We start from the raw sequence: 18,029 nt of genomic DNA, 5'->3' as shown, positions 1-18,029 counted from the left end.
CACTCCGAGCAAAACTGGTCAAAACAGATAAAACTAAAATTTTATTGTGTGATTCCTAACTCAATTCAATGGATTACTTTTTTAGTATGCCCATTCTGCATTCTTAATTTCCAGTCACAATTAGATATTTCTGCTGTCCTTCAGCTTGTACTCTGAGAGGAGAAAAATCCTACTGTCTTCAGAATCAATCAGTTCAGTAGTTCAGGCATTATGACTTCATCTGTCATCCTCTGTAAGGATCAGCATTATAATAATGCATGTGGCTAGAATCCTTGGAGTGACAGCAAACTAAACGTCACATCAGAAACATTGTGTCGATGTGCTCTCAATTAGCGGGGCAGAGTGTTTCATTGTAAAAAAAACTAAACATTTTCAGTCTGACTAACACAGTGACTATCAACAAAAATCTCCAAAATCAAGAGAAAGGATGTCGAACTTGGGTTAAGAAATCTAGTTTTAGTGCAAAGTTAATTTCTCTTTTTATCTTTCTGTTGTCAACTCTACTAATTTTTACCAGAGATAAAAGTGCCTCCTATGGATAAGAAACAGTGTGAGGAGTGAGGAGAGCTGGTGAGAATTCTGCACGTCCAAATCTCTGACAGACCAGGATGTGCTGGAAACATGTCTGATCACCTCCAGTTTCCTGCAGTTTTCACCTAAAATCCTTTCTTTATTTAAAAAAAGGCCATGCTAAATTAACTTACAATAAAAATGTTGAGAGAAATCGAGTCTTGTGAAAGACATTTTGAACGTTTACAGTGGCAGATTATGTTTGATGTAAAATGCTGTTTTTGTTCAAGATAGCTCTGTTTTTGTGTTTATGAGGCTTCAGATGATGAGTTAGACATTATTTTGAATTTCAGAGTGGTTTAACAAAAGTGTTTACTGTGTCTACAGTTATGATTGTATCCTTCATTCGCATACATCATTGGAATTTCAGAAATCATAGCTCCCCAATAATGTATAATGTATATATGAACATAGAAAGAGTGCAAAATAAAAAATGCGTAACGCAGAGTGTTCTTATGTCCCAATCGCAGGACATAGTACATAAGAAAGCAAACGGGATATTAAGAAAGTAGCAGTTTCCCTGCTGGGCTTCGATGCAGGACCTGGTCTGTGTCTGTCTGACTGTCAGAAAATAAACTTTAATGAAACATTTATCAGTGAGGAAAACAGGATTCGAGGGATCAGCAGCTATGAAGTTGTGTGCTCAAAATATTTTTCTGGAACTTCATCTGTATGACTGATCCAATTTCTGCCGTAGAGTGGACAGGGAGTTTTGTGAAAGCCTGTTGGTGTGTTGGCCAGAGTCATAATGAGACTTAGAAAAAATTCTTCAGTCTACACAACTTATTGCAACATTATTGCTGACTCTTGTCAAGTTTCTTCTTTTTGACAAAGGGGACTTCTTCCCTCTGCTGTTAACCTGAACCTGTTCTTGAAGGGTAACTAGAGGACTTGATGCAGACCGCTGGTATATCAGCAAAACAACATACTACTACTTGTTAATTAGCCTTTTCTATTTAACTAACACTGACTATATAAAATAATGTACTTTAATCTCAATCTGTATTATTTTGGACTGTTCTGAAACTAATTAGGTTGTGGATTGTACATGAGTTCAGATGATAGTTGTGAATTGGTGCCCTACATATGAACTGATTGAATTAAAACCAAGTTGGGTGACATGGCTTGTGATACTATGTCTACAAGTCTAATCATAACACGCAAAACACAAAAGCGAACTCCAGTATGATGTGTGTCTAAATAAACGTGATGATCTGAAAGACACAAGCCACACTCGAGATGGGCATGAAAGACCAGCTGCTACCTTTGGTCTAGTAGAAGTCAACATTAAACTTCAGTATTAAATTGCTGGAGAGAAAAGAACTCATGTGTCTACCAAAATACTATGCTGGCAAAGAGTCAGCATCATGAAGTCACTCACCGTAGTCTGGACATGTTCGAGATCACGTCATGGCAACATCAGTGACAACAAGCAACATCAAACGTTGGAAGAAGTGGTGGCGGTGGGAAGAGATTGGTGGACAAACCAAACGACAGCAAAATAAAAAGAGAAAGAAAAAAGAGATACAGATAGATAGATAGAGAGAGAGACAGACAGAGAGACAATAAGATGCAGCAGACAGGAGCTGTCAGATCATACAATCACAACAGATACTACTCAACAAATACACGTGTTAATCATCAGTATACTAACATAAAGAGTTTGGTGAGTCAGAGGAACAGTTTGGAATGAGTAACTCCACTGCTGAAAGCAGGACAGATAGAGCTCAACCAAAGACTAAATAGCTCATATATTTTATAGTAAGTTTCTATGCATCCTTCCTACCATCACACAAACACCCCTTTCCTCTTCTGCATTACCAGTCAGGTTCTCTTTGGTCACAGAACTGTCTTTGTAGAGAGCTTCATGTACAGGTCTGGTACATTTCACTGGCCGGTGTTGTAAAGTTATTCTCTGAATACAGTGTTGTAATATTGACATGTGGTACTGAGAATGTGAAGAGTTGTGCTCTTACTTTGATTTCAGTCACCAGGATGTCTGTGATGCTCCCCAAAACTGTCACAAAGTCAAATACATTCCAGGCATCTTTTAAGTAGTTCTGAGGAACAAAAGGTGGAAATTATAAGACTCAAATTAGTTCCCAATAATCTGAGAGCCAACCTTTAATAGATACACACCAGGGGACCAAAGGCGATGATCTTGAGAATGCACTCCAGAGAGAAAAGAGTGGTGAACACTATGTTGAGGTACTTCAGCATCGCTTCATAAAAATCTGGAGCTTTATGAAACTGGGAAAGCAGGACAAAGGGAGCAGCATAAATACTTTTCTCCATGAACTTATTCCAGACTGACATAGCTCGACATTGAAAAAAATATGCACCTTACCTTCATCATGAGTACCACAGTGTTGAGAGCAATCATGATCATAATTGAGTACTCAAATGGAGCTGAAACGACAAACTTCCACATCCTGTACTGGAAGGATTGTGTGTCCTCTGGCATGTAGCGTGTCAAAGGTTTCGCATTTATGGCAAAGTCAATACAAGCCCTCTGCAAAGCACAAAAACACTCTTTATATTGATCTTTCCATAGGTTTGTTCAAACTCACAGAGCATGAACAACAACAGTAAACATTCATCCCTGATTGAACTGATTTGAACTGCTAAGGTATAGAACTGGCCAATATAGACAAAGGCCAGTTCTATGTAAAAGTATTTACCTCCTTACATACTGTATTTCTTCTGTTTTTGCCCCTTTGTCAACTGAAATGTTTTAGATAACCTTTTTTTAACAGACAAAGATAAGAGGAAAAATGTTTTCAATAATAATTTATTGAAACCAATACTGTTGTTGGAGAACATCGCCCTTTATGAAAAAGTAATTCAAATTCAATTCAAATTTATCCGTCCATTATCATACGACCTAATCCCTACTGGGATTGAGAGGGGTGCTAGTGTCCAGCGGTCAACAGGCGAGAGGCGGGGTCACTCTGGACAGGTCGCCAGTCCATCACAGGGCATATTCAAATTCAGAAATACTTTAATAATCCCAAATGGACATTAAATGTTGATGTAAGTCATATTATCTAAGAAGGGCTTTGACTGAATTCAATCTGTTGTTGTATAACAGACTCATGAAGAGGACGCTCAGGGTTTCTCCCTAAACAAATCAACAAATCCTTTGTGCAACTTGTGATGAATGGCAATGAGTTTTGTACATCACTGTAAAAATATTAGAGTGATCAGTATAATGTCATGCAACAGTATCTCAATTTGATTTCCAGACTTTGACTGGGCCACTCCAAAACCATCCTTCAGAGGTGGGCTTGCTGGTGAGCCTGAAATATTAACCTTGGACTGTGTGTGATCATTGTCATTGTGTTTTTAGTCAGCTGAGGTTTTAGACTTGGATTACCTGCCCCCTAAAGGCAAACTGAATCAGAACGAGACTTTACTGCTGTTGTTAGAACCTTCAGCAAGATGTGCCTTTTCAAATTACCTTTAAAAGAACATTTAGTTGTATTGTAGTAAATTGGGTTTAAATAAATCTATAAATTGTGCTTGAATTGGGTTGTGTTTACTTCTTTTTTTTTTTTTTTTTTACCTGAATTTGACTTATTTATGTTTTTAAACTTTATTTGCAAAGTTTCAGACACATTCCTCCTTCTGCACTCCAGAACATCTCTTATATACAAATGTGTACATTGGTGAAACTAACTTTGACATGATTATATAAGAGAAACTCACAACATACCTCATTCTTTTCCAAACTGCATTCAGACAAGGCCTTGTCTCCCTGTTCTTGGAAGGTGATAATTATCAGAGCAACAAAGATGTTGACAAAGAAAAATGGAAAGACCACAAAGTAGACCACATAGAAGATGGACATCTCTATGCGGTAGCCAGGGCTGGGACCTAGATCTTCGAAGGTAGCATCAACAGAGTGTTTCAGAACACTATGAAAAGAAAGAATGGTAGGACACAGTAATACACCTCCTGACAGTGGCTGCCATGTAAAAAAGAGAATATTATAAACTTTTCTGTTAACATAAGGCAAGTGATGTCAAGCATCTTAGAGGAAATTGAACACTTTGGACACTTTTCATAATTTTTTCTAATTTTGCATCAAGATGATATTTCACTAACTAAAATGACAGGTTTCAGATGTTGGTTTTTTAGGTGAGGATGCTTAATTGCACTTTTAAGATGTTCAGGATTATTGTGAAATTTTTTTAAAATCAGTTTGACATTTTTGAGATTATGTCTTTTGCCTATATTTGACTATATTCTTCTGGCTTCGTGATAGCATCAGTTACCAAGAGAGCGATTTATGTTATTTGTAGTTATTATCATTCAAACAAAATATGTCTAAAGCCTAAAAAGGTTCCGGTTAGAGTAGGTAAAATTGAGTGTCTTGCATTTAATTTTGCATTAAGTGCAAAATGTAAAAATTTGTTTTTACTTCTGAACACGTTATATTGGAGGTCGGTATAACTTAAAGAAGACAAATTAGTTGCACTTACGTTGGCCAGCCCTCCCCAGTTGAGACTGTGAAGAGAGTTAGGAAGGCCCAGAGTACATTATCATAATGGAATTCATATTTTTTCCACTCTCTTGGCATTGCTGCCACTGTTTCTTTGTCATAGTCAAGAAATTGTCCTCTGGAGGATAGAAAGTGGTGACACACGTTAGGCAAACACACACCAAATGTAAAGGATCTGGCATAAGATACGAGAATGTTTAGGTGTTTCAGACTGACTTGCAATCTTTCTCCAGGGCTTTGGACTCATCAGTGCAATAGAAGAATTTTCCCTTGAAGAGCTGAACCGCAATAACAGCAAAAATGAACATGAAGAGGATGTAAACAATGAGGATGTTCAGCACGTTCTTCAAAGAGTTGACCACACAGTCAAAAACGGCCTGGGGACAAAGAAAACACACGTTTAAAGTCTGCATAATCCTGAAAGTCTACTTACAGTACAGCTGAAAGCAAACAGTGTCCTTGTGGCTGTTAATGACCGCATGAACTAGGAATACAAGCAGGTTTACAGTTAAACCAGATATTTAAAGACACTACATTAATACATGCAACCATTTTTACTACTGTCTAAAATGAAACCAGACTAAAGCCAACAAGGATTACCAAAATATTTTTATTTGCAGTGTCAAGAGGCCAGCTTGAGAGCTCTAACCACTGAAACTTGTCAGCAGGCAGACAGATGATGATTTCTGCATATAAACTATAGTTTTTAAATGACCATTCAACAAATGATGGATGGATTGAACAGCGGCCGTGCTAGACTTTGTTGTTGTCCGTCATCTTGACTGAGAGCGTCTTAAAAGAGTCCATCATATTACATTTTTACCTGTCAATTTTTAAATGATATTGACATAGGCTATTCAGCTGCATTTCATTTTTATGCGGTTTAGTTAATATTCAACTAACTGAAGCAAATCCATATCTCATCACATAAAGCAAATGAACGCATCAAACTTTTTCTCCACAGTGACAGTAACCGTGTGTATATACCGTATATACATACATATATATATATATATATATATATATATATATATATATATTTTTTTTTTTTTTTTTTTTTTTTTTTTTTTTTTCTGCAGTTCGTTATTCATGGGTTTGAACATGAAACCATGAAAACCTTTTTAAGGAGGGAACATTTTGGTCTAAAATGCTGAATTTCATCCGCACATATTTGTTACACAAGCTGACATATTTCTGCAGGCACAGGTAATGAAACAGAAACACTTTAGAACCTTGAGTTTTGGCAGACGCTTGATGGTCTTGAGAGGCCTAAGAACCCTGAGAACCCTCAGTGACTTGATGGTGCTGATGTCTTTGCCTTTAGTCCCCCTGTGGACAGCAGACTCTGTTATACACTTATCACAAACAAATTAGATGCAGTTAATCAAATTATTTAATGTTTTTTTTTAAAATTCTTCTTAAAAAGACACTATACAAAAATAACAATCAGCTCTGAAGCATATGAAATTAAAAAAGAGCTTAGAGATTTGAAATGTGGAGGAGTGTGAAATGTTTTCAGATCAACTATGCAAGGGAAGCAGATGGTAAAAACGTTTTAGCATACAATACAAGACACTTTGTAAACACACAATACACTAAACATTAGGAGCTTCTTATATGGTCTGAAATTTACTGTTATGACGTTTCTGAACTAACATCTCTTGTAGTAGTGATTTTTTAATATGTGGATTGATCACATAATAAATACTTTTTATGAATTTCAAAAACAAACTGAATGCAAAACATTAGGTTTAAGAGCATGAAAAATGTGACAGATTGTGCGTTTTTATCATGGTGAGAATCAGTAACATTTCAGAATAAGTTCCTGTTTCATCACGACAAGCAATGAAAATATGAACAATATCTCAGCTCAACATTTGTCTTACTTCACTTGGTACCACTCTAGCCAATTCTGCACAACAACAAATCAAATGACATGACTGTTGCAATAAAGTTCAGATTCTCAGAATGCAAAACTAATAGTTGTCCTGCTGATTGATTGTCTCTCCTGAGCTGCAGCTCCTCCAGAGGTACCATGGGTTTCGTGGCTGTTTCTCAAATTAATGCTCTTCCTGCCTGCCTGTCAGATTAGGTGAATTTGTATTCAATTCCATTTTTAATAATGGATTGAACAATACTCTGTGGGATGTTGTTGTATTAACTTTCCAAACCTCTCAGGTCAGATCATAGCTAACACTTCAACAAACTTTGATTTACAACCAAAACTCCAAAAAGCATAGGCAGGATTCCTATTTCTTCTTCTCAAATGAAGCTCTCACATTGTATTGCTTTTGTGGTTTAACAAAATAACTTCTGTAATGACTTTGGTCAGCAGAGGCCTGTTTCAATCCAAAGCTCTGTTTCCCAGCAAAACAAGCTTTACATTGAGTTCATGGAGCTGATCTGAGCAATAGTATGATCAGGGGGAACAGGGTTAGGGAGGGGGTGGAGTCAGAATGAAGGGTGGGCTGGCATAGGGGGGTTCCCCACCTGGTCACAGCTTGCTGCGATCTACTTGGGGGGAAACAGTAGTAAAACAAGGTACAGCACATTTATGGATGCTTTACACACACAAAATAAAGCACACATTTGAATCAAACAACAACACTACATATGGTCTATTTTCTACAGAAAAGCAAAACATTTTATACTTTGGTTTTTAACAGACCAGACTGCTAGTTGAGTACATCCAACTAATGTGATAAAAAATTACAAGATCCAAATAAAAGCATAATGCTTAGAAGCAGCTTATTACCAAAAATACTAATCAGAAGTTTTTTATAACAAGCAATTACTCTACTCATTCAGTGTTTTGTAAATACATACATCTATGAATGCTTTTAAACTAAACAAAAAGTTAACTAACAGCAGAAAAAATGACTTCTCCAAGGCTCTAAATAAGAGTAATTAAATGTATAAAATATCACAAACATCAGTAAGTTGTTAATGAAAAGCACCTAAAGTCAGAGACAGCTCTTCAGCCGGTTGCATGCACTAAAAAGAAGAAGTGTGTGTGCTGCACCGTTGGCTGCAGCAGGCAAGAGTCACACTTTTTCATTTACATCTTTGCAGTTTTTAGAGGAGAAGAACTGCATGACATTTCCTGACAACATGCATTGTCAAGGAATGACAGCCCTCAGTCAAACGGTATTTGTCGGCATGGAGGTGACCAGAAAGCAAGAGGCTGTGTGATTTAATGTTGGCTTCTCTTTATGCTGTGTTTTATGTAGGCTTTTAAATTACTCAGCTGGAAATTTTATTTCAGGTCCATGTGCTTTTATGTCTTATGGAAATGTATTTCCCTTCTTAGAGATTCCTTCTGCTTTTGCCTTTTTGCCATTTCCAGATTTTTCAGATCATAAAACTCATGTTCAAAGCAGACAATAATAACCTAAGTAAACACAAAATCAATTTTTTTAAATAACGGCTTTACTATTTAAATGGGGAAGTAGTTGTTGCATGTTTTTTAGTACATGCAACAAATCCACTTGACACACTGTGAAAAAGTAATTGCCTCCCTGAGCCTAACAAGAACTGCCATCATGCATTTGTGACAACTGTGAATGAGTGTGTTACATGGAGGAATTATGACACTCTTCTGAGCAGACGTTTTTTAATTTAGTACCATACCAATACATTTCAATCAGCTTAAATTGAGACTTTGAGTAGACCGTTCTAAAATCTCATTTGTGGAGTCATTCAGAGGTGAATGTGTTGCGTTCTGGACCATTACCAGCTCTGAAATCCAAATGTGCCAAGGGGCAAGATCACAAACTGATGGCTGGACATTGTCCTTCAGGATTTTCTTCTAGATAGCAGGATCTAGAATTCCATCAATCTGAAGGCCGTCACACCATGTTTGACTGTCAGAACATACGTTTTCTGAAAATCTGGCTCAAATTCAGCCTAGACACCTTCAAAAATGTTCTGCAGAACGCTTCTCTGAAATCTTTGAAGTCATCAAGATGTTTTTTGGCAAATAGCAATTTGTCTAGTTTTCTGGGATCTTCAAGTCTACTTCAGTTTTATTTAGGTGATTTCTTGATTCTAGTCTGAGGCAGTAGTCAGGCCTGGGTGAAATGTGTGAAAATCACCAAAAGAATGCGGTTAATCCCAGTTTTTTCATAATTGAACAAGTGTTATTGGATTTTCACATAGGGTCTCCTAGGTTACGACAGCTTTTGTCCTTTGATAAATGAAGCCAACATTTGAAAACTACATTTTATATTCATTGAGACTATCTTTGACATTAAAATGTGCTTGATGATCTGAAACATTTTTAAAAAACCTCATATGTAAGGGCTTGAAATATGTTTTCATGGAACTGTAATATCAGTGCAGTGAGGTCAAATTAGATAAGAAAATAATTGCTATGTACTTACAAAAGATCTGTGAGAATGTAGAAGTCTATTGACATTATTATGGACACACTGAAAATGAACTTATGTTTTCATTGAAGTGGAGCTGCAGTGAAGGGACATGCTGATGAAAACGGCTCTTTCAATAGCAGCTGCAACATGTGACCAACAAGCAGGTGACGCGTCCTTCTGTAGCACCGGGTGGTGTATGGGAAAATGACTTTTCACCAAGCGATATGGCAGCTCAGTAAAAGGAGATATTTGATGGTGAAAGTGGTGAGAGTACATCCCCGGCAACACAGCACATACTGCAAAACACCCTTGCAAATATTCACAAGTAATTTCACTTCATATGCAACGTCTTACATAACAGAAATAAGTCAAATGTGTATTAGGAAGCAGTTCTATGTTGAACTCTGCTGTTTATTTGCCACAATCATTAGCGCCACCAAATAATTATTATTTAGAAAGTGTACCGATAAACTTGACACGACCTTCAGGGCAATGGCTGAAGGAAGATTAGTGTTTTCAAGAACAAAACTGAGAAATATATAAAATCCGTTCCGTTGTTTTTCAGGTAAGGAAAACGTTTTAGCAAGAGTTTTAGCTCACTGAGACATATGCAAAACCCTCAATTTTAGAACTTTTTTGTGTTTATTTAGAGTCCAGGGGGGCAGGTTGTTTTTTTATTTGTCGCTTTGTCGCTATTGTATTGCTGCTATCAATCTACAAAAATGGCCAACAAGGTGGAGAGGAACGATGTGTAACCTGGATGGGAGGCGTGAAGTGTCTCATTCACATAAAAAATATATAAAAGAGTCACAGTGAAAGGAGTTGCTCTAAAATGCCTCAGAACAGGGTAAACAACAGGTCAGTGGAGCTATAATAACCAGGAATTCAGACTGAAGTGATACCTCTTGTTTGGACACTAGCTTTGTTGCTCTAGTGTCATTTTCTGTCGGCTGTTTGTCTTGAAGATCAGAAAGATACAGTAAACCATATATATTACCACTGGAAGTGTCTTACCCTGTTCTAATAAATATACATTACCTGCAGAATCTACTCTATGCACAGAGTTACACCTCTATAGGTAGAGTTTTAAACTGTAAGAAATTGTGTGTGTTATTAGCTTACCTCCACATATATTTATGACAATTTGCCTAAAAGCCAAGATGTTACAAAAAGAAATATGGTAAAATGCAATTAACTGCTTTCTGAGAGAGAGAGAGAGAAAAAAGAGAGAGAGAGAGAGTGATTGTTCAATTTTTGTATTTGAAGAACTATTGTACTGTGGTAGTTCTTCAAAAAAGAGCCAGGTTTTTACAGAGACATCACTAGCTACACAAAGACTGTACTGCAGAACAGTTCTAACAATAAAAACTATGTAAAAGACTGATGATAAAACAATAAGTAGCATTCAGGATATATAGAGATGAAAAGTCAGAATCAATCAAAAGTTAAAGTTAATCTGACTGTTTCTTAAAATATTGTCCTGTTTTTGTTTGTCACCCAAAGGCTTTATAATTCAAATCTTGGTAGAGCACTGTAAAGGCAAAGTGAATAACATGTTCTTGTTTTAAAACAAATTTTGATCACTTTGAAAAGATGTTCACTATCTATAGAGGATGATATCTTCCTTCTAAAAAACTGTTTTTGTTTATGGAAGACGCAACATATGAGGAAACTTCTTGCTTTTGCAGTGTTGGTCATGTATGCTTCCTTCTCACATACATAATGACAAACAGGCAGATTGAGAGAAGTAGAGGAGACATTACCCCATGAAGCTCCTTCAAAGAGATCCCGTGACAGAAACAGGAAAAAGGTTCATGTCAAAACTGTTACACACACTGACACACACACACACACACATCTGTCAGTTCCAATCACAATCAAGTCAGATAAAAGAGAAATCCTTTCTTTTTTTATTTACTGTAAACCTACTGTATTATATAGGTTTAGCAGAAGTTCATAAAATATTTAGCACATAAAAGTTGAGCTCAAATCTTTTCATTTTGAGCAATACATCTCTGAAATCATGAGGTGGTAAAATCCTGTATATATATTCAATGCCAGTGATCACAACAATGCAGTGGATCCAACTTAAAAACATCAGCCTAATGGAAGCCTGGCAATGCAGGCATAATCCCATCTAGAATGAGCCCAGAATCAACATTAAAAGTTATTTCTGTAGAAGCAGTTTTCCTTCATTTGTTGTTATTCAACAAGAAGGTATGAGGCATTACATGATGCACAGATACCATTCATACACCCATCTGATTTAAAATTATTTACTTAAACATCTTTCTTGGCTGATTCAGATAAAAGTACATATAACCAAAAAATAAAAGATGTTCTTCCAGATCTCAATTAAATGTCAAAGAATGGCTTTCAAAGTGAGCAAGAGATAAATTACAGCTATTTACAATTACTTGCATTGTTATTAATTCACATGAAAGAGATTCAACTGAAATGCATTTTGATGGAAATATTTGTTGTAGCATTGATCAACTTGGATATGTAGGTTATCATAACATAATGAACTTCATTTAAAAAGGGACAATGTATAACTCAAACATAAAGGCCACCATTTGATGCTCTGTACCATATCATAGCAAAATCCAATGGATACACAATGCAACAATAAAACATTATAAGTTGCTTTTCAATCACAACACACAGTCACACACAAGCCCACTGACTGGCACACACACACAGTCATGCAGTTAATGTTAAAAAACCCGAGCAGTTTTTTAACAATATCTTCAAATTAGATTTAAAAACTCTCAGAGAGCTCCAGCTCCTCGTGTCAATAAGAGATATAAAGGAATGAATGATGGAACTTCTCAGTGGTCAGTGCCACAAACAGACACCAAAAAGGTTCATCTGTAAAACCTACAGCAGGAAGATGCTTTTGTGCATAGTGACCCAACAAAATGCTAGGTTTAATCTGTTAAAATCTAACTGTTTAATCATTTTAATAATGCAATAGCAGTGTTTCATTGAAAAAAAAACTTTTTTTTAACACTGCACATATCCAGGTGATAATGCTACTGCCTATGAAGAGTCACTTCCAGTCAGTGAGTTGCCCTTCAACATGTGTGAGGACAAACTCCACTGATGTTAGTGTCAGATGTAACAAGGTCATAGTTCTCACCTAACAGTGTTTTCTCTGCCTTGTTCTTAGATTTTCAAGTTGCTCTCCGGTGCCACTCCTAAATACTTTTCGCGCCAGCAGCTCATGGTGATCATACCAGATACTCTACAGTGACCTACAAACTAGAAGATCTCGTTCTTATAATACAGTGCTTGTGCTGTATATCAATTCATTTCAATTCAATTACAAAGGACCTTGAGTGTTTGTGTTTACTGAAAATCCTCAGAAAACTCTTACAACTCTCAAAGAGATACATGTTTATTTCCTTATTTTACAGCAAATAGGTAGAAGCTGCTGAACTTACGAAAATGCAAATGCCACCAGAGCCCCACTGACCACTATGAAGTCCAGAATGTTCCACAGGTCTCTGAAGTAAGATCCAGGATGGAGAAGCAGTCCAAGATCCACCATCTAAAGAGTTGACAAAAAATGTTGTTTAATCAGTTTGCTTCTAATAAATTCAGATGGTTTCAAATGACTTTTATCACTTTTTTCAGCTTTTTAGAAATCTGTGCTTATTCTGTATTTCAATTCAATTCAAAAATACTTTATTATTCCAAAGTGAGATTAAATAGTGATGTAAGTCATATGACCAAAGTATCTTTAGAGTAGTAGTGGGTGCTGATGATGTGAGCAAGAAGGATCTCTGGTAGCAGTCTGTCTGGCAACAAATCTAAAGGGGCCTCTGACTGAAGACTGGTACCCATGACCACCATATTATGATAACAGCTCAGTATCCAGGCAGCAGAGACAATATTCCATATTAGCATGTCCAGGAGAACCCTGTCAGTTGTCGGTAAGCACTGCTAGTCCACCTCATTTGCTTTTGCAACTCCTTTATATTTCTCTTTGTGTGTAAATGTTCAGGTGTTATCTGAGCTTTTGAAATGCTAATCACTTGTTTCCAGTTGTTGTCATGGTTATGTATCATAACAACTGTCTGAAAGTAAAAAAGTAACAACCAAAATCTTTACAATTTCACAGCATCCAAAACCAAAGACACCAATTGTCCAAATAATGAAACTATCAACTACCAACAAACAAATAAACAAAGAATGAAGGTCTACAAAAAGAACAAACCAGAACCAACATAAGAGATACACTCCAACATGCTGCCACCATAAGACGTGCATTTCATGTTGTGATTATTGATTCTGATTAGAGGTATCTTGACATAACGGTATCAGAATAAAGAGAGTTGGATAAAAATGCCTATTGAGAAAACACTTTGAAAATTGTGAGTCATGTTATTTCCACTTTACAGTCCTGTAATATTTTTGCTTTGATCTAACACATAAAATTCATATTAAATATACCACAATGCACAAAAAAAGAGTTATGCATCCTCTTGCAAAGCACAATTATGTGTTTGAAAACAGAGTAGAAAATTAGGATGTCAGTGGTGGCATCTTACTTTGATCACCATTTCGAACGTGAAAACCCCAGTAAAGGCATAGTCCAGATATTTGAGCACCTAAAAAAAACAGACCGTGTTGCATAAGTGTTAACACAAATGTGTCAAAATTATAGTGAATACAGTGTGAATTAAAATACAAATTGTAGAACAGTTGGATCAGGAATTAGTGTACAGTATCTCAGCCTCTCTGTCCTTAAAGGACACTGTTCCTCCTCTTACCCTTTGGTCAGCAGTGATTTCACCAGTGACGTGCGGTGAGGTTCATAGCTGGTGAGGCACTGACTTAATCATAATCAGATATACAAATATCTGAATTATATTTGACCCTGCATGTTATTGTTTACATGAGGAATTTTAAAAAAACAAAACCAAAAAAAGGAGAAATTGATTAGGTCTGTCTTACATTGTTGCGAGGGGCATTTGTCCAGACTGGATCCTCAGCTGCCAGAGCAATGCTGCTCATTGCGATAACAACCAGGATGGACATCTCAAAATACCGCAGGGTCACAATGTAGTGACACAACCGCCTCACCCTAAAGGGAGGGAGACAGAGAGACACAGAAACAGCTGCAGCAACTGCTTCAAATTCTGTTTACATGACTGTCATTCAACAAAGTTTGGTTCTGAGATATCTCTTCAAAGACAATAAAACAATGTAAAAAAAGAGGGTGAATTTTGTACAGTTTGAGTAGACATTGTTGTGTTTTATTCATTTGTAATTGCGCTTAGTTAATGTGTTTTGAATATGTTATTGTGTTTGTGATCTGTTAAAATGGCTTGTGCTCGAGAGTCACTGTATGAATTTCTTTCACTTTTACAATGTTTTACTTTTTTCTGTTTAAAATCTTTTCGACATCTTAACTCATTGAGTTAAAAGGTTTTACTTCCCAGACTGACCTTTTTTAAGCAAATAGATTGAATATATTACTAAAGAAATTCTGCGGGTGTTGGTGAGAGATATGTGATAATAAATAAAGGAACAAAATTACTAATATATTTGTATTAATAATGAAAGCAGTTTTAATGTGCACACGAGTAAAATCATTTGCTGACAGTCATTGTTAAAATCATTCATGGCAGCTGGATGGATTTGAGACCAGCTGCTTTCTTCCAGTAGATTGTACCATTGGCTTCTATGTTTAGATGTGTTTCTCTCTGACAGAGTCACTAATGGAGGGAGCGGAGAAGAATTGAAGGAAGGAAGGAGGGAAGGAACAGAGGAAGTGAAGAAGGAAGGAGCGATGGATGGAGATGTGGACGGAGCAGACTGAGGTGACTCACGGGTTGGTCTGTCCAAAGATAAACATTGAGCTGTAAGCTAAGATGGGTCTTGGTCCAGAGTGACATTGATCCTTCAGGTTCTTCTCATTCATAGGCACTGAGTCATTGTCAGTACTGTTCACTGTGAAGACAGATAATAATGATTAACACATGGCAGTTAGTTTAACATTAGCCAACATTTTACAAGACAACATAAAATGTACAAACAACCACTGTGGAATAACTAGGAGACTTTGGAGAAATAAATCAATGAACTCAGGAAACAAATATGCATTCTGTAGCCATTAGGGTACTAACTTTGTATCATAGTGATCTCTCCAGGTGTGGTGATAGTCACAGGGGGAATGCGGATGGAGGTCTGGCCTGTTCTTCTGACATTCTTCTGGTTGTCTGAGTCCTCTGGCTGGCCAGATGTTTCCAGAGAGCCTGGCTGCTGGGAAATGTCATCTGAGTCACCAAACCTGTTCCAAGAGAATCATGTTTATCTTCCAGTGTTTTCATAACCCTGGTCACCTGAAACTTGACTCAATAAGAGTTGATCCCTAAAAGAAAGAGCATTATCAGCTCACCACTATAGCAGTTAGTGACATAAACAAGTTGTGGGTAAAAAAAGGAGACAAAAAAGTGTCAAGGGTCAAGCTTCCATCTATGTCACTTCCAACATACATCCAAGGTGCTTTAAGGAGTCAGAATATTTTTTATTGTTTGATGGATGGAATTACAGATTTCATTTTAACTCCACTTCCACATAGATTATGTGATTACATTCACCACTTATTTTAAATCTCTTCACTTGACAAACCATGACAGCAACTTAATGCATTTAGCCATTAAATTGCTATGATGGTTTGGTGAAGATGATTTTCTTATGTTCAAAGCAAGCATCACAACGAGGAGGAAAGGAGGTTTTTGTAATTCGATGCCATGGAGAGTTACAGGGGTTCTGATGGCAAACATGGATCTGATCCTGTACTGACAAGATGGTTGGTGAGTTTGTGTTTCAGATCAAGCTGTGAGAGCCACATTAACAGTTGATGACCTCTGTTAAGGTTTTTAACAAACTGTACATATCCCTTCTTTCTGGGGTTTAGGGATGTTAAATGTGTCTGAATTTGAATTTTGTGTTGATCTCCTGCAGCTGACAGTAAACTAAATCAATGTGTTGAGAGTACATGAAATAGTAGACAGAAGTGAAGTCTGCCTGTTGATGAATATTTGTACCTGTTAGTATTTGGCTCCTCTCTCTCGTTTGACTCCTCTCCTTCAGCCCTGGACTGACTCCTCGACCCGTGTGTGTGATGCCTCCTCCTCTTGCCCTCTCTATTCCCGTCCTTGTTAGATGATCGACCATCTTTACGGTGAAGCCTGTGCTCGCCTCGACCCCCACCATTCACTGTCCCATTCCCCCCTCTGGACTGTCGATGTGAATGATGATGCCGATGTTCTCTCTCTCTTGTGGCCTCCCCACCTGCGCTCTCATCCATTGAACTGTGATGGTGATGCTTCCTGCTCCTGTCTTTGCTGGAGGACCTCCTGCTCTTCTCCTCTTGTCTACAGCTGTAGTCATGGTTTTTGAAGCGGCTATGATGGACGTGTTGCCTCCCGTCTTTGCCACTGTCACCACCGCTGTCATTGGGCTCTTCTTTCACCTTAGCCCGCCCTCTGTCTCTGTGGCGGTTGTGACGGTGATGAGAATGAGGCGGAGTGGACGGTGGATCAGCGGCAGTCTCTGCTTCCTCCGGAGTGCCCGGCTTGTGACGGTGATGTTGATGGCTTCTCATCAACAGCATATCGGAATGCCCAACAATCAGGGGCCGGTCAAGATGGGTCTTCATGTCAGGCCGCATCTGAAGGCCAGAGGGGAGGCGGACACACTCCTCTGGATCATATAAGACCTCGCAGCTCGCCTGATTGTGCCTCCTCAGCTGGCTGGCTTTCTGCTCCCAGACAGACATCGTCTTGACTGACCTCTGCTGCTCATTGCTAAGTAAAGAAGAAACCAAAGATCAAAAAAAAAAAAAAAAAACATGAGCGCTGAAACACTGATATTACATAGTAATGCACAATATAATTTCAATTCTGTTCTTGCTTATTTTGTTTACAAAGGATATAAGTGTTTATGGTGTATAAACTCAAAAGTACAACATTTTGTAATCCCTTGATGACACAAATTGTATTTCAATGCTGAATGATTGATAATATGTGCAATGGGGTTTTGAGCACAGTGGAAAACTGGTACCAGAGATCCCAGTCTGCTGTGGAGAGAGCTGCTTGTGGTCATGGCTGAAGTTCAAGCATGGCTCCATTACCATGCTTTGATACACAACCATTTGAAATGTATTTTCAGATTACAATAAACTGTATGCATGCACCTTTTGTAGTTAGTTCCAGTTTCCCCTGATTTTACAGATATAATTCCAGGTTAATATGCCAGTAATAGAGCAGATGTCATTCTGTTCACAACACAGTCTATAATGGCAACTGAAAAAGGTCAAAATCCAGGAGGTTTCAAATGGAAAACAAGATGAACAGAAAAGCCTGAAATGTGTTATGAATAAAAGATAGTTCTGATTTAATCACATGGTCTGTGACAACATGGATATGTATGTTTTGGCCAACATCATTGGCCACCTTGTGTGGAGACAGCTGGGTTTTTACCTCAGGTAGTGATGGACTGGGGTGCAGACATAACTCCTACAGCACAAACACATAAAAAGGAAGCGGTACTGAAATACAGAGGGGGGA

The 18,029-nt window shown here is 37.6% G+C and overlaps 1 protein-coding gene and 1 long non-coding RNA gene across 22 annotated transcripts in view; one reads left to right on the top strand and one right to left on the bottom strand.

The window, feature by feature from the left end:
- The window catches only part of cacna1ba (calcium channel, voltage-dependent, N type, alpha 1B subunit, a), an 82,204-nt gene that overhangs the window by 26,984 nt on the left and 37,191 nt on the right, over positions 1-18,029 (bottom strand). For 7 of the 21 annotated variants that reach the window (XR_003597670.1, XR_003597671.1, XM_028034846.1 and 4 more), the window contains exons 19-35: positions 17,943-17,978; positions 16,506-17,267; positions 15,582-15,745; positions 15,285-15,405; positions 14,407-14,536; positions 14,001-14,060; positions 12,891-12,997; positions 11,208-11,219; positions 7,565-7,585; positions 6,307-6,403; positions 5,291-5,451; positions 5,055-5,192; positions 4,286-4,487; positions 2,918-3,082; positions 2,710-2,820; positions 2,547-2,630; positions 1,952-1,957 (exon numbers count right to left, since the gene is read on the bottom strand). Coding sequence is in view for 19 of the 21 variants with exons in the window: in XM_028034846.1 (XP_027890647.1) it covers positions 1,952-1,957; positions 2,547-2,630; positions 2,710-2,820; positions 2,918-3,082; positions 4,286-4,487; positions 5,055-5,192; positions 5,291-5,451; positions 6,307-6,403; positions 7,565-7,585; positions 11,208-11,219; positions 12,891-12,997; positions 14,001-14,060; positions 14,407-14,536; positions 15,285-15,405; positions 15,582-15,745; positions 16,506-17,267; positions 17,943-17,978 (2,377 nt within the window). In the remaining 2 variants the exon portion in view is untranslated. The remainder of the gene's footprint in view (positions 1-1,951; positions 1,958-2,546; positions 2,631-2,709; positions 2,821-2,917; positions 3,083-4,285; positions 4,488-5,054; positions 5,193-5,290; positions 5,452-6,306; positions 6,404-7,564; positions 7,586-11,207; positions 11,220-12,890; positions 12,998-14,000; positions 14,061-14,406; positions 14,537-15,284; positions 15,406-15,581; positions 15,746-16,505; positions 17,268-17,942; positions 17,979-18,029) is intronic. The other 14 variants (XM_028034855.1, XM_028034856.1, XM_028034863.1 and 11 more) reach the window with 7 other exon arrangements.
- LOC114155130 (uncharacterized) lies at positions 7,664-9,971 on the top strand. The gene is made up of 3 exons (XR_003597672.1): positions 7,664-8,695; positions 9,132-9,137; positions 9,956-9,971. It is a non-coding gene; the product is annotated as an uncharacterized LOC114155130 (long non-coding RNA).

Source organism: Xiphophorus couchianus, chromosome 12 (assembly GCF_001444195.1).
Source record: "Xiphophorus couchianus chromosome 12, X_couchianus-1.0, whole genome shotgun sequence".
NCBI classification, from domain to species: domain Eukaryota; kingdom Metazoa; phylum Chordata; class Actinopteri; order Cyprinodontiformes; family Poeciliidae; genus Xiphophorus; species Xiphophorus couchianus.
This window is presented reverse-complemented; position numbering and strand designations above follow the sequence as displayed.